Source organism: Gekko japonicus, unplaced genomic scaffold (assembly GCF_001447785.1).
Source record: "Gekko japonicus isolate JY-2015 unplaced genomic scaffold, Gekko_japonicus_V1.1 scaffold355, whole genome shotgun sequence".
Lineage (NCBI taxonomy): Eukaryota > Metazoa > Chordata > Lepidosauria > Squamata > Gekkonidae > Gekko > Gekko japonicus.
In genome coordinates this window covers 994,457-1,010,153 of record NW_015167066.1, presented here as the reverse complement: position 1 = coordinate 1,010,153, position 15,697 = coordinate 994,457, and the positions used below count along the sequence as shown (strand labels likewise).

Sequence of the window (15,697 nt, the reverse complement as noted above, 5' to 3'; positions counted from 1 at the left end):
GGGAAAGAGGAAATAGTGTGGGGAGGAGGATGCAGGGGAAAATGAGGTGCCCCACAAAGTCTTTGTAGGTTCCCCACTATGCAATTGGGCTGGCACCATACAACTGAGATAGAGGCTGCCAGGAGAAGGAGGGAAAGCTGAAGATGAGGTCAGATAAAGGTAGGTTGGCTGGTGGGGGAAGGAAAAAAGGAAGCAGGAAAAAGGGAGAGGAGTTTTCAGAGATTTTTTTGGAAGGGGAGTTCCCACTTGATACTCTCTGACTGTAAGTTTCTTGACTATTTCTGATTGTTGGAAATACTTCCGTTCAGTTTTGAAGCATCATATATCTGAAATCCAAGCACAGCACCAGGGAGCATGAATAATTAAGGGAAACTCAGCTTTGCACAGAGAGAGAGAGAAAGAGAGGGAGGGAGGAAGGGAGAGAGGGAGAAGTGAATAGGAGGGGAAAGGAGGCAGAGTCGGAAAAGAAGGGAGAAAATGGAGACTGATGGGGACAATAGGATTTCCCCTCCCTTGCAAGTTCTTATTTATTTATTTGTTTGGTTATTGTCAAATTTATACCCCGCCCTCCCCGTAAAGCAGGCTCAGGACGGCTTCCAATAACATACATACAAAATAAAAACATACATAATACATAATTAAAGCATCACAGTTAAAATAATACATTACAAAGTGATACATTACAAAGTGCTAGCAGCGGTTAAAATTCAGTCAGATGGAATGCTTTCAAATGGATTTCCAACTTCCAGCATAGAAGTGCTTAGATGTTATTCTGCTTGTCAACTCTTATGGCAGCTTCTCAATGATGACATTCATCCCCCCCCCCGTTTATTATGGAATCCCCTCCTTGTTTATTATGTTTCTGAATGGATTTGATCTGTGTCTGATCTTGACTAGTTAAATTATGACTGCTCATTCCAGGCATTCTGTATACAGGGATTCTCATATAGATAGTATTCCATCAGCAAGGAAGATAAAACAGGAAGGGATTAAAGATCTTTTATTTCTGTTATGTCCAGTCAGAGGTACATTTAGAAAATAAGGAGAAATCAATAATCTGAACCTGACAAATAGAACATTCCTTTAGTCACCAAAACAGATCTTTTATTTGGGATTAATTGTTTTACTTTTAATTATTGATACAATCAGAACCTTTCCTCCTGTCTGTCTGATATTTGGAAGGCTCAATCCCTTGCATGAGGAATACAAGTTCTGAAAATATTGTCCAAACTGAGTAGAAAGCAAAAAAATTCCAGCCAGAAATGTGTTTTTTATTGAACAGGGAAATAAAAAAACGTGCATGAACGTGTGATGACAAATGAGGAAGGGGAAAAAAACTGGGAAAAGCCCTGACTGCTTACCAGATTCCCTTGGCTCTGTTGTTACTCTGTTGTAGCTGTTAAACTGGGTCTGCCACAGGACAGGATGTGGCCATTTATCATTGGAGCACACATTCCACACAGATGGCTTATTCCCAGACTATGAATTTTCAGAACAACTTGCCCTTACAGAATTGTAGTGGAATCTTTGAAACCTCACAACTTCGTTAATACACCGTAGATGTTTACTGACCCAGTTAAGACATGGGGACTGGAATATTCCTGATTTTTCACAGAATTTCAACTGGGAAAAGGAGATAGTAAAAGTATTTTTTTCACAGAAGATCAGTTGCAAGCTTTCTACAGCTTTGACCTTAAGGCAAATTTGTAAAACTATAAATTGTCCATTTTACTGTGGATTTTTGCCAGAATGTACTTCTTGCTAAATAGATTTTTTGATGCAAATTTTAAGGCTGATGGGACAACTTGATTTTATGAAGAACAAAGTTTTCAGTCATTATAATGGCAGAATGCCATAAAACCCATATGCTTTAACTTTATAGAGATGCTCCTGTAGGCTTCAGGGGGTTAATATCCCCTCCCCTCCCTTTTAACTAGGCACAACTCTCCTGGAGGGCAATAAGAAAGCTTGCTCATCATAGGTCTCTTTCCTCTTGGGGAGGAGGTATTTGTTAATCTACAGACTTATGCTTATCTTAGTATTTGGGGATCCCCTCAGTCTGAGAAACTCCTAGCTTGTCTGTGGCTACTCCATATGGCATTTGTTATGTACTGGGCCCGACATCGACGGACCAAGCTTGGGTACACAGAACAATAGACTGCTAGGATCCTGGGAGGAATCTATTGACCAGGAGTACCTCTGTAAATAACCTATCACGGGTAGTGGGTGTGTGTTGGGTGTGGTGTGAGTCATGGAATAAGCAGGGCTTTGGTCCGGCTTAAGTTGTCTTTAGTTCGAGCTGTAATCACAATAAAGCATAAGCTGATCACAATCACATGTCGAACCCAATATATTTCACTGGCGACGAGGATGGGATCCTGATGGGTGAGCCCGCTCAAGACAGCACCGCACAATGAGCCCCCAAGCCCTGCACCTCACACCAGTCCTGAGACCATGGCTACTGCATCAGGACATCTGCCAGAGTTCGACCCCACACACCCAGAACTTTAGGAAACCTGGGTGGAACAGCTGAAATATTTTGTCTTATTCCAGGGCATCACCGATGCCAAAAGGAAAAAGGTCCTCCTGCTCAGTGCCTGTGGAATCACCACTCTACGGCTGGTCCAGGGCCTCGTTGCGCCAAACACCCTGGAAGCGTCCTTGTATGAGGACCTCCTAAAGGCACTCACCGGCCATTTCACGCCACAGCCCACCAAAATAGCATGCCGTGTGGATTTCGTTTCGCACCAACAGAAGCCCAACGAAGCAGCCACCAACTTCGTTGCCGACCTTTGCTGGCTGACCCTCCACTGCGGATTCTCGAACCTTGATGAGACCCTGCTTGACCGGTTCATCATGGGTATCCAAGAATCGAAGCTATGCCAAAAGCTCATCAGCTACGTGAGGCCACTGCCTTCAAGAAGGCCCAGAGGGACCGTCAGTTCTCCAATGCACACCAAGCCTCTGTTCCATCGGCTTCGGATGCATCTGACGAGGAGAAGACATACCAGATCCGCTGTCCGACTTGCTGCGACCCGCGTCTGTCTGCAGCCCCCGTGCATCCAGCTAAGACAACGACGCCACCTCTCTGCGCCAGCTGTGGGGATGACCACAAACGTTGCTCCTGCCATTTCCGCAACACGACCTGCCGGACCTGTGGCAAGACTGGACACATCACACACGCCTGCCACTCCAAAGGCAACTGGAGACATACAGCAACATACACCAAGAGTCTGCGGAGCTACACACCACCACCGTCCGCCAGTCAATGTTCCCTCTAAGCTGTGGAGTCTTGTGAGCAAAAATTCTACGTTGTGAGCTACTGGCATTAAAGTTGTGAGCAAGCAATTTGGCTACTACTTAAACTAGTTTGCTCTGGAGCCCTCCTTCCTGAGCTAAGACAAAAATGTGTGACCCAGAGGTTAAAAAACTGTGAGCTAGCTCACACTAACTCAGCTTAGAGGGAACATTGCCACCAGCATGAGGTACTGAACTTGCCCTGGGACACCCTCCATAAAATAAAAGTGACTGTGCTTATAGAGGGAGCTACATGAGAGATGGAACTGGACACCGGGTCCTCCATCTCTATAATATTGGAAGAGACTCTCCAGAGGCTCTGTCCACAGGGGGGTTCCCGCCTTAAACCTGCCGGTTTCACCTTCAGGGACTTCCAAAAGAACGAGGTGGCCATCAAAGGGTGGGGCAAGTTCCATGTTAAATATCTCCATTTTGAGGGACTGTTGGACTTGCTAGTGGTAGAAGGGCAGCTCACCAGCTTACTGAGACTAGGTTTGTGCCCTTGGGCTTCAAAGTAATGGGGGTCCACCATGTGGGCTCCAAGGACTAGTCGGTGTGCTACAAGTTCCCTGTGGTTTTTAATGGGACACTCGGTCACTACAACAGGCCTCTGGTCTCCCTGCAACTAAACCCGGAGGTGCAGCCGATTAGACTGAAGGCCAGGCGCATCCCCTTTGCCCTAAAGCCCAAGATAGATGGGGAGCTGGATCAGTTGGTGGCCCAAGGGGTATTAGAGCCGGTTCCGCACGCCGCATGAGAAACCCCCATTGTGACCCTGGTCAAGCCCAATGGAGATGTCTGCACCTGCGCAGACTATAAATGTACCATAAACAAAGTGCTCCATGACCATGCATACCCAGTCCTGGTGGTCAGCCACGTCCTGGCATCCCTAGCGGGTGCTAAGGTTTTTGGAAAACTGGACTTGGCGCAGGCCCACCAACAGCTCCCAGTAGATGATGCGACCGCAGAGGCCCAGATGATTGTAAAGCACAGGGCTGCGTTCTGGGTGCAGTGGCTGCAGTTCAGGATCAGTGTCACACCGGGAATTATCCAAAATCTAATGGACTCTCTCCTTAAAGAAATTCCCAGGGTCCAGCCATTTTTTGACAGTGTTCTAATCGCCACACCCATGGACGAGGACTTTGCCACTTGTCTATGCCATCCTGCAACAGTTCCATGATGCCGGCCTTAAAGTAAAAAGGGAAAAGTGCCTCCTGAGGGTTCCAAGGGTCAAGTTCCTGCGTTTTTCAGTGGACGCATGAGGCATCCACCCAGCCGCTGACAAGATCTGTGCTATAGTCCACACCCCGACCCCTATGTCCAAGCAGGAACTCCAAGCCTTCCTGGGCCTGATGAACTTCTATCATTCATTCCTGCCCCACAAAGCTGCAATCGTGGAGCCGCTGCACCAGCTTCTTAAGAAACAGGCCCCCTGGGTCTGGGGCCAGAAGCATGCCACCACGTTCTGTGCCATCAAGGAGCTGCTCACCTCAAATGCAGTCCTGGTGCACTTTGACGAGGTGCTACCTGTTGTTCTTGCCTGTGATGCATCCCCGCACGGGGTCAGGGCTGTCCTCAGACACCAGCTTCCCAACAGCAGAGAGGTTCCTGTAGCCTATTACTCCCGCACCTTGTCCTTGGCCAAATGCAACTATGTCCAGATTGACCAGGAGGCACTGGCAATTGTGGTGGGAGTTAAGAAATTCCACAATTACCTCTACGGGCGGCCCTTCACCATCGCAACTGATCATAAACCCCTGCTGGGCATGTTGGCCTCAGACCGCCAAAAGCCACAAATACTGTCTCCCAAGGTACTGTTCTGGTCCATCTTCCTGGCAGGCTACCAGTACATGCTACACCACCGCCCTGGGAAGGCAATGGGACACGTCGACATGCTCAGCCACCTGCCACTGCCCTCCCGCAACCCGGACCCTGCTCCTGCCCACCAGGTCCTGCTCTTAGAGGACCTTCCCAACTGCCCTCTCCAGGTATCAGATGTGTCCCGCCACACCACCAGGGACCATGTCCTCTCCCCCGTTTTGGACTGGGTGGGGAGGGCATGGCCCACCAGTCGGGTGGGCCCAGAATTTGTGGCATTCTCCTCCCACCGGGATGAACTATCCACGCACAAAGGTTGTTTGCTGTGGGGGAGCCGGGTCATGGTACCAGCTCTGTTGCGCCAACATGTTCTGATGGTGCTACACGAAACACATCCGGGTATTGTACAGATGAAGGCCCTGGCCTGCAGCTACGTCTGGTGGCCTGGCATGGACGGTGAAATTGAGGACTGTGTTAAGTGCTGCCAGGCCTGCCAGGAATCCCATCCAGAGCTGCCCCGGGCACCAACATGACAGTGGGAGTCCACCCAATGACCGTGGTCCCGGTTACATATAGACTTTGCTGGTTCCTTCCAAGGGCAAATCTTCTTCATCCTGGTGGACTCCTACACCAAGTGGCTAGAGGTGGTACTAGTCCCTTCCACCACATCCCAAGCAGCCATACATGCCCTCCATAGGATCTTCTGCACCCACGGCATTCCCAATACCGTGGTGTCAGACAACAGGACAGCCTTCACCTCAGGCGAGTTCCACGACTTCATGGGCCATTACTTGATCAGACACATAAGATCAATGCCCTTCCACCCAGCTACCAACGGCCAGGCAGAACAGATGGTGAGGACCACCAAGGATGCCCTGAGGCAGATCATCCAAAGAGATTGGGACCACCGGCTCGCAACCTTCCCTTTTGGCCAGCGGGTGACTCCATGCACCTCCACCGGCCGCAGCTCAGTGGAACTCTTCATGGGGCCTCACCACATGAATGGACTGGATGCACCCCGACTGCGCTGCAGAGCATCATGCAGCCCCCAAGAACCGAGTGGCATCCCAAGGGTTATTTCCGGGTGACCCCGTCTATGCCCAGAACTTCTCCAGCGGCTCCGCCTGGATCCCAGCCAAGGTCATCCGGGCCCCTGTCTTACAAGGTGTCTATCAACAGTGGCCAAATACTAAGGAGGCACATCAACCAGCTCCGCCACCGTCTCCTCCCAGCCAAGCCAGGTCTGCCATCAAGGACCCTGGAGGAAGGTGATGTGGAGTTGCCAGATCTATCGGAACTGGAGGCCGAGGGAGGGGCCTAGCAGCCAGTGCGCAACTTGCGGCCAGCAAACCCCAGACGGACCAGTAGAAGCAATGCCAGAACAGGCATCCACAGATGGGCCCGAGATCGCGCTGCCACCGCCACTGGCTCCGGGCCCCACAGCTGTTGCATCGGGACCAGAACCAGAAACCCCGGCCCCGCTGACGGAACCACATTGCTCGAACCGCGAGCAATGCAGACTAACCTATTTAAGAGACTATGTTTGCTAGGAAGTTCTGAACCTTGGGGGGAGGGGTGTTATGTACTGGACCTGACATCGATGGACCCAGCTTGGGTACATAGAACAATAGACTGCTAGGATCCCGGGAGGAACCTATCGACCAGGAGTACCTCTGTAAATAACCTATCATGGGTAGTGGATGTGTGTTGGGTGTGGTATGAGTCACGGATTTAAGCAGGGCTTCGGTCCAGCTTAAGTTGTCTTTAGTTCAAGCTGTAATCACAATAAAGCATGAGCTGATCACAATCACATGTCGAACCCAGTATATTTCAGCATTCATTCAATAACGGGAAAAAGTAGGGGGGGATGGAAAGTCCCTGCATATTCCCCACCCCCAAATCCCATCCTTCAAGATATTACAAGCTTTCCAGTATTTGAGCAGATCAAATTCCACATCCGTTTTTGCCCCCTTTTAACTGACTTTCAACTGTTCTGAACATATATCTCTTCCTGCAGGTCAGCAAGCAAGCTCAGATATAATACGGCTGTATATTTAAGTGAGGGGAGGACTTTTCAGCTTACTAACTCTTCTGTAGAAACTGAAATTTTGTTTGTAGTTGGTCTGGTTTTATTGTCTTTGTGATATGGGCCACCTGCTTTACTATTACAGGTTGTAATTATGATGGGGGATGAGGAACCAAGGATGAGGAACCAAGATGAGCAATTGTGAAATACCTCCACATATCTCAATAAGACAAGAGTGTTGAGCTCCAGTGTTAGATAAAAATTGCCTGCTCTCCTAAGTCTGAACCACATAAATCTAGCAATTTTCTGTGATTGCCCTCTAGGAGTAACTGTTGATCATGTAATTCTGAAGCTGTGCTGGTTTTCCAATCTGAAGCGGTCCTGTGGAGTTACTTTTTGCTCCATTGGGCAAACATGCAGTTACTAATATAAGAACCTATATATTTGCCACAGATGGATCAATAGCAGCTCTGTGGAGCCAACTGAGGTTGTAATAATAATTAACATATGGCAATGTGTGTAGAATAGCCAGGAGATCTTAAGATTGTTTGGCAGTCGGAAGCTCAAGTTCTTTTAGCATTATGCACCACTAGCTAGGCTTGTTTTTAAGGCAAGAGACATTTCAGAGCTGGTTTACTATTGCCTGCTTTACCATTGCCTCATGACCCTGGTATTCCTTGGAGGTTGCCAAATACTAGCCAAGGCCATCCCTGCTTAGATTCCAGGATCTGACAGGATCAGGCTAACCAGGGCTATCCAGGTCAGGACACTTGAGGTTTTGAACCAGCACAGTGGATGTAAGCTTTACATTTATCCCCTCCTCTCACTATAGTACTAATCCAAGTTAGACCTCTATGTGCCTGCTATTTAATAGAGAGAGTCTGGGAACTCCACTCACAAACCTTCTAGTATCATGTCTAGTTTGGTCCTGAGTGTCCAGTTTCATTTATATATATCTGATTATATATATAATTTATATATATATGATTCCGATTGACCAATCAAGTCTGTTGCCAAGCCATATGACCACGTACGTCTGTAGCTTGTGTGTGTGTGTGTGTATATATATAGTTTCTTGGATATACAGCACATGAATTGTGTGTAACAAATGGGGAAACAAATATGCATTCATTATATTTTTAGATCCCTGACAGTGAAGAAAGCCCTTGCTGTTCTCCAGCAGATCAAGGTTAGGGCAATCTTTAACTGACAGGATAGTTCCTCTTGATCAATAGGTAGGCTTTCCTTTAGCTCCCCAACTGGCCCTGCCTGGTTTTGTCAAGACATAGTGACAGGTCAGGAAAAAACAAAGCACAAAACCTGGAACTGAATCCCTCAGTGCCTAGGGTAATGAGCTACAACCAGCCTCTCTAAACTACCATACAGTTGGGGTACCAAGGAACCAAGTCTTTAGTCCTACTAGGTGTTAATCAAGAAGTCAGCCTTGCTAGGTGGGATGCCTGGAGGTTGAGTTCCAAAAACAATTACTTGGTAGCTGTAGCCAAAATGGGACAAGGTACTGTGTTTAGACTGAAGCCCCCAAACCCAAATAACACCACAGAAGTATAATCAATAGAGTTATGAAAGGAAATGTGCAAAAAAGTATATAAATAGAACAGCAGTGCAAAGCAAGGAAGAAAATAATAACATCTAAATAGCTAACTTAAAATAATTTGGAGGTTTTGTCCTCTGACCCAGATGCTAACTGACACACAAAGTCCAGGTAAAGTTTCAGAGTCCCATGTCCAAAATCAGGTGTTCCTGCCATGCAATGCCCAACCCAGACAAAAGGAAGACCCAAAGGATAGGTGTCCAGAAGGGTCTCCAGGGCTTTTTTTGTAGAAAAAAACCAGCAGGAGCTCATTAGCGTAATAGGCCATACCCAACAGCAGGAACTCATTAGCATATTAGGCCACACCCTGACAGCACAGCTCATTTGCATATTAGGCCACACCCCCATGTTACCAGAAGCGTGGTCATCCAGCCACACCTACCTTTTGCTTCTTATTCTCTTTATCTTGTTTGTTGTCAACACCCAGGGCTTTTTGCGTGTTAGGCCACACACCCCTAATTGTAGCCAATCCTAATGAGTTTCTGCTCTTGGGTGTGGCCTATTATGCTAATGAGTTCCTGCTGGGCGTGGCCAACTTGGGAGCCAGCCGGAACTCTGTTCCTGTGCGTTCCTGCCCAAAAATAGCCCTGTGTCTGACGAAAAAAATACAAACTAGAATGAGTGATGTCCCTTTATTTCAGGCTTTCAACAGCTGATTGTGGCTAATAGCCACTGATGGACCTCTGCTCCATATGCTTATCTAATTCCCTTTTGAAGCCGTCCATGCTTGTAGCTGCCACCACTTCCTGTGGCAGTGAATTCCAAGTGTTAATCACTCTTTGGGTGAAGAAGTACTTCCTTTTATCCGTTCTAACCCGACCGCTCAGCAATTTCATGGAGTGCCCACGGGTTCTTGTATTGTGAGAAAGGGAGAAAAGTACCTCTTTCTCTACCTGCTCTTTCCCATGCATAATCTTATAAACCTCAATCATGTCACCCCTCAGTCGTCGTTTCTCCAAGCTAAAGAGCCCTAAGCGCCTTAACCTTTCCTCATAGGGAAAGTGTTCCAACCCTTTTATCATTCGAGTTGCCCTTTTCTGCACTTTTTCCAAAGCTATAATATCCTTTTTAAGGTGTGGTGACCAGAATTGCACACAGTATTCCAGATGAGGTCGCACCATTGATTTATATAGCGGCATTATGATATTGGCTGATCTGTTTACAATACCCTTCCTAATAATCCCCAGCATAGCATTGGCCTTCTTTATTGCAGTCACACACTGTCTCGACATTTTCAGTGAGTTATCTACTACAACTCCAAGATCTCTCTCTTGATCAGTCTCTGCCAGTTCAGACCCCATCAACGTGTATTTATATTTAGGATTTTTGGCTCCAATGTGCATCACCTTGCACTTGGCCACATTGAACCCCATTTGCCATGTTGACGCCCACTCGCCCAACTTTGACAGATCCCTTTGGAGTGCCTCACAATCCTCACTGGTTTTCACCACCCTGAACAACTTCGTATCATCCGCAAATTAAGCCACTTCACTGCTTACTCCCAACTCCAAATCATTAATGAACAAGTTAAAAAGCAGTGGACCAAGGACTGATCCCTGCGGTACCCCACTGGAGAACTGCCCATTTATACTCACTCTCTGTTTTCTATTAATTAGCCAGTTTTTGATCCATAAAAGGACTTGTCCTTTTATCCCATGATTTTTGAGCTTACTTAGGAGCCTTTGATGAGGAACTTTATCAAAAGCTTTCTGGAAGTCAAGGTAAACAATATCTATTGAATCCCCCTTGTTCCACATTCCGATTGACCAATCAAGTGTGTTGACAAGCCATATGACCACATACTTCTGTAGCTAGTACATGCTCAGATTTGAGCAACTCACCCTGTCCCTTGCATTAATGAGATGGAATACGAGTGCAAAGCTTCTTCCTGGTCTCTGGCCTTGAAACTCCCATGATCTCACTTGCACCTGTGTCCATCTCATTCCCTTATCTCTCTCTCTCTAAACTTGAAAGCCATCATGATGTAGTTTCCTAGAGACAAGCCTTCTATAATTTTACTAGGCCCAAAGCCTGAACCAAAATTTTGAAAAGCCAAGAAATGTCTAGAGAAAAGCCAGTATCGTGATAGGTTTAACAGACACAACTCATAAACAGCTTAGCTCATAAATGAACTCAGAGACATCACTGTTTTCATAGACAGCCCCTCAGGCAATGTTTTTATCTCTTTTCCTCTCTACCCCATGTTAGCTCAGGCTGGATGGATGAAAACTCAGTGCACGGACTGCTGCCAGGAAAAGAAACTGCCCAGTAGTTTGGTCAGATCTATTATATGCTATCAAACGAATTCCCAAGGTCCAGCAGAAGAGCCTGGAGCAGAGGGCAGAAATTAAATTAACTCCATGGACCTAATAATGGTGTGACAAATAGCAACTGGAAACCATGCTGTTTCTCCATATTCTTTCCTAACAATAGTCTCTTGTTTAGAGATTTTGCATGAAAACCTCCAGAAGGTAGTCTTGTTATAGTAGCTTGGCTTCTGCTTGTTGGCATCCCATCAGCTGGACTGCCCCGCTCTGGTGCCACTGGAGAATGGGAATCCAGACTTAACCGGGAATTCCTATTCTGTTATTCTGCATAATGAACAGTTGTGGGGGTTTTGAGGGACAGCCAATGGGACAGGCTGGCAGAATGTCCTTCTTATCCGTCAGTCTCAATTTTTCTCGTTAACATTATTGTTAAAGATCTCCCAGATGAAATGAGATGGCCTGGTTCTTTGGTGATATTTAGAAGGTACTGCAAAACAATTATTTTGGATATCATTTGTGGATATTCTGTTTTGTTGATGGGCTTGGTCGATACCGTTTGCAAGCAATTATGTTTGTATTTAAGGTGTGGTGTTTATGTTATTGTTTTCTCTGTTAGTAGGCTGTGTTTTTTTTTTTGTAGCTTCCTTTTTATTGGGAAAGACATGATGTTAATATTTCCAAAAATATTTGAGAAGCTTTTTAGTATAGTTTTACAGGTTTTTACAGACTGGCACCTCAGTCTGGCAGCAGAGAGGATCTTCTGTTTGATACCTTGCCTATTATCCAAGAGGGGGAACTATCCCATTAGTCTTAAGACTGCCCCACCCTGGAACCTCTGAGCATAGTGTTATGTATGGCAATTGCCTCCTGTTAGCCGCCCTGAGCCCATGTGGAAGGGCGGGATGTAAGCCTAATAAATAAATAGGTAATCCCAAATTCTCTTTTCACTGCAAATAACATAACACCAAGATACTAAAATAACATAACACCAAGATACTAAATTTTATATTTTTCCAGACAAAAGGGACTTATTCTGAACATTGCTTCTGCTGTGGGCACTTTCCCCTGTCCATTATATACCATCTATTCCGCTTCTAAAGTAAGTATTTCAAAGTATGTTTTATTTTATTGGTTTTATGACACAGTAGGCTGATGGCTATTTCTCCGTATATATACACTGATATGGACTAGAATCTTCCTTGCCATTTGGCAGGGTGATACATGGTCAAATTACTGTGGGGTGAAAGAGCTTAAATTTCCCTCCTGCCGGTTTGGATTGGGAGCATGCTATGTGGTGCGGGCAACCTTTAGTTTGCCCCCATGCTGTTTTTCTGACCTGAAATGGCCCTACGGAGCTACTGTTTACCTTGTTGGGGAAATCTATGGGTATCCCAGCCCCCAGTTGAGCAAATAACATCGACTGAGCCCATTTTAAGTCAGGAAAAATGGTACAGTGGGGAAGTATAAACACTTTCTCCTCGTGTGCACCATTGTCCTCATGGGAATTGGGCCTGTACACCTGGGAATTAAATTCCCATTGGGGAACTAGCAAAACATATCAGTCAGAAGTACATGTAGGGAACCCATGAACTTTGTAATGTGTGAACTGGCTTGCTATGATGGACCCCTACTGCTTCTCTTTCTGTGAGGCAGATTTTCCCCATCAAAGCACTAAATAGCTATTCCCCATTCTGTCTGAGCAGCCCCTTGGTAGCATGTGGTAATAAATGGTTTATGATTTTCTGAGTGTCCCACCCTGTGATGGAGAATATATTTGGTTTCTGCCCAGATCAGAGATTTATTGTTGATAAGCAGGAGCCTACTTGCTATTTCCTTTGTAAATGGCACTTGACACCAAGTAAAGTTCAAACAGGAATGATGATTTTATTAAACAGGCATGGTTGGTTTAGGAATATGCAGGAGATGAGAAAACTGGGGTAAATTTTGTTGTATTTACAAATTATATTTTGAGCAGGCAACAAAGTATTGTTGAAGTTTAGTTCCTTAGAGACTCAGTTCTTAACAGTGAGAGATTTGTTTGTCTTGGAAATTTCTTAACAGTTAACAATATGTCTTAATAAAGATTCAAATAACTATCTTATTTTCCTGGAGATTGGCACTTTCTTCATGTACTTATTTTCCTTCCCTGTGGGATTACAGCTTTCCCTTGGATGCTAGAGGAGTCTAAGACCCTTTTCTTTTTCACCCAATCCAGGGGTCCCTTCCAATGGTCTCTCTAAGCCGTAGGATCTTGTGAGCAAAAATTCTACTTTGTGAGCTACTGGCATTAAAGTTGTGAGCGAGTGATTTGGCTACTGCATAAATTAGTTTGCTCTGGAGCCATCCTTCCTGAGCTAAGACAAAAATGTGTGAGCCAGAGGCTAAAAAACTGTGAGCTAGCTCATAGTAACTCAGTTTAGAGGGAACACTGGTCCCTTCAGTTTTGAACCCACTGAATGAGTGAGAAGGAAATATTCTCCTTTTCCTAGAAGTAATATTCCTTTTCTGTTTGGCTAGACTGGCAGCTTCAACCTACTGACCAATCCCTCCTGCCAAAACGGACCCTCAGTTCTTGACCCAGTGAAATAAATGGGTTTCAGCTTGGCTGATGCTTAGACTGAAGTTCTTATTTAGAACTTTTCCTCAGATTTGATGGTACATAGTAAGGGCAAAGAGTTGTGTCCCTTCACAAATGAACTTGTCTGGTTCCCTCTGGCAGACACATTAACTCCACCTGTCTGGCTTCTGACATACCAGAGACAAAAACAAGGCTAAAAAGACCATTTTCCTCAGCACTCAGCTGTTCTTAAAGCTCTCCTCAGCTGGCGTTGACCATTGGAGGGGGCAGGCAGGCAGCAGCCTGTCAATCAACCTGTGCTTCACAGTGAGGCATTAACTCTTTAATCTCCCAGCTCTCTGAATTGGATGCACTAAGCACTCTGCTTTTGGAGGTCAGTACGTCACACTTGCATTGAAAGTCCTAGTGGTGGAACCAGACATGACACAAAGACTGAGTAACACGTAGTTATTATAACTTTCATCTGTGACAATATAAACACTATTTGTTATGTTTGTTCTTGTAACACTTCCACCTCAGCGTCTGACATGCCACTATCAGAAAGTGGGGGAAGTCCAAGGGAAACTACTATTAGTAAGAATCCCTCACAGTCCTCACTTTCTCAAGAAGAAGAAGAGTTGGATTTATACCCCATCCTTCACTCAAAGTCTCAGAGCAGCTTACAATTACCTTCCCTTCCTTCCTCACTCCACAACAGACACTCTGTGAGGTAGGTGGGGCTGAGAGAGCTCTGAGAGAACTGCTCTTGAGAGGACAGCTCTGAGAAAACTGTGACTGACCCAAGGTCACCCAGCTGGCTGCATGTGGAGAAGTGGGGAATCAGGTTCTCCAAATTAAAATGCACTGCTCTTAACTGCTATACCAAACTTACCTTTAGGGAGGTTTGTGGGGGGGGGGGGCTTTCCCACATCAGCTGTCACTTCTTCCTGGTTAGCCTGGCCCCCCTTTCAAGTTTAATCCCAGGAGGAATATCAAACATGGTTCTTTAATTTTGACCACAGCCAAGGAAGATGCAAATAGGTGTATGCCTAAAGAGGAGAAAAGCTGCTGTGGTAGCTTTAAAGGGAACATAATAAATTGATTTCAGCAGCACTGGAGGGGGAGCAGAGAGCTACTTTTAATTGTTTGGAGAATGACTGGTCACTTCCGAGTGACCTTCTGCCCATCTCTGACCAAGCGCAGACTTCTGTACCTGTTCATTTGAATTAACACAATTAACGTAATCAATTGAAATTAATGATGTCCTTACAGGCACCATTCTTTGCATCCCCACTAAGAAGAATATCCAGCAATAAAATTATCAAATGAGCTAATGTCAGTAAGGAAGACTCGGGGGATCCCAAATACTTTCAAAGGAGGGAAGTCAAAAGAACTGGAAATGAAGTCTGATGTTGCAGTAATAGTCAGATGTCCATGTATATAAGTATACAAGCAATGTAATTTCCTCCTTACTCAATATATTTCATTTTTTCAATTTAGGCTTTTGTGTACACATTCTCCAAAGCACTTGAAGTGGAATATAAAACAAAAGGAATTATCATACAGGTGATGTATTTCTATCTGCCTTTGGAACAAACCTAAAATTCAAATCCTCTGAACAGAAATGAGCAATCTCAGGTGTTTTTATTATCTTTCTTCTTATCTCTTCATTATGTGAAGCTTTAATCTCTGCTGTTTACTGCATACTAGTATATGGTCCTTATTAACATAGTAAGAACACCCTGTAGTTTCCGATGTTCTCAGAGATCTGCTTGTTTGATGATGTTCTTAATGATGATGATGATGGGAAAAGATTGGTTCCGGTTTGTGATGCGATGCTATTGGATGGCAGCAGGGGATGCTCCGCTGAGCCGCCAAATCTTCAGGTCTGTGGGGGGGGCGCTTGAGGGGGTCGCTGAGGGGTTCTTCGAGCTCCAGGGGGCCCACTGAGTCATCTCGTAGGGAGACTCAGGCAGGGAGCTGAAAATCAGGTGAGTGAAGCCCAAATTGCTCCAAGGCAAAAATCCAAAGAGCAACCCAGGGACAGCCTTGAGCTCAAGTCGGAGTCTACCGGGAAAGGCTCCACCCCACTCTGAAAAGCAACAGCACAGTGAGCTATG

The 15,697-nt window shown here is 45.7% G+C and overlaps 1 protein-coding gene across 1 annotated transcript in view; it reads left to right on the top strand.

Moving 5' to 3' along the window:
• Positions 1–15,697, top strand: part of HSD17B3 (hydroxysteroid (17-beta) dehydrogenase 3) — a 47,738-nt gene that overhangs the window by 22,727 nt on the left and 9,314 nt on the right. The window contains exons 9-10 of the mRNA XM_015412664.1: positions 12,038–12,119; positions 15,078–15,143. Coding sequence (XP_015268150.1) covers positions 12,038–12,119; positions 15,078–15,143 — 148 coding nt within the window. The remainder of the gene's footprint in view (positions 1–12,037; positions 12,120–15,077; positions 15,144–15,697) is intronic.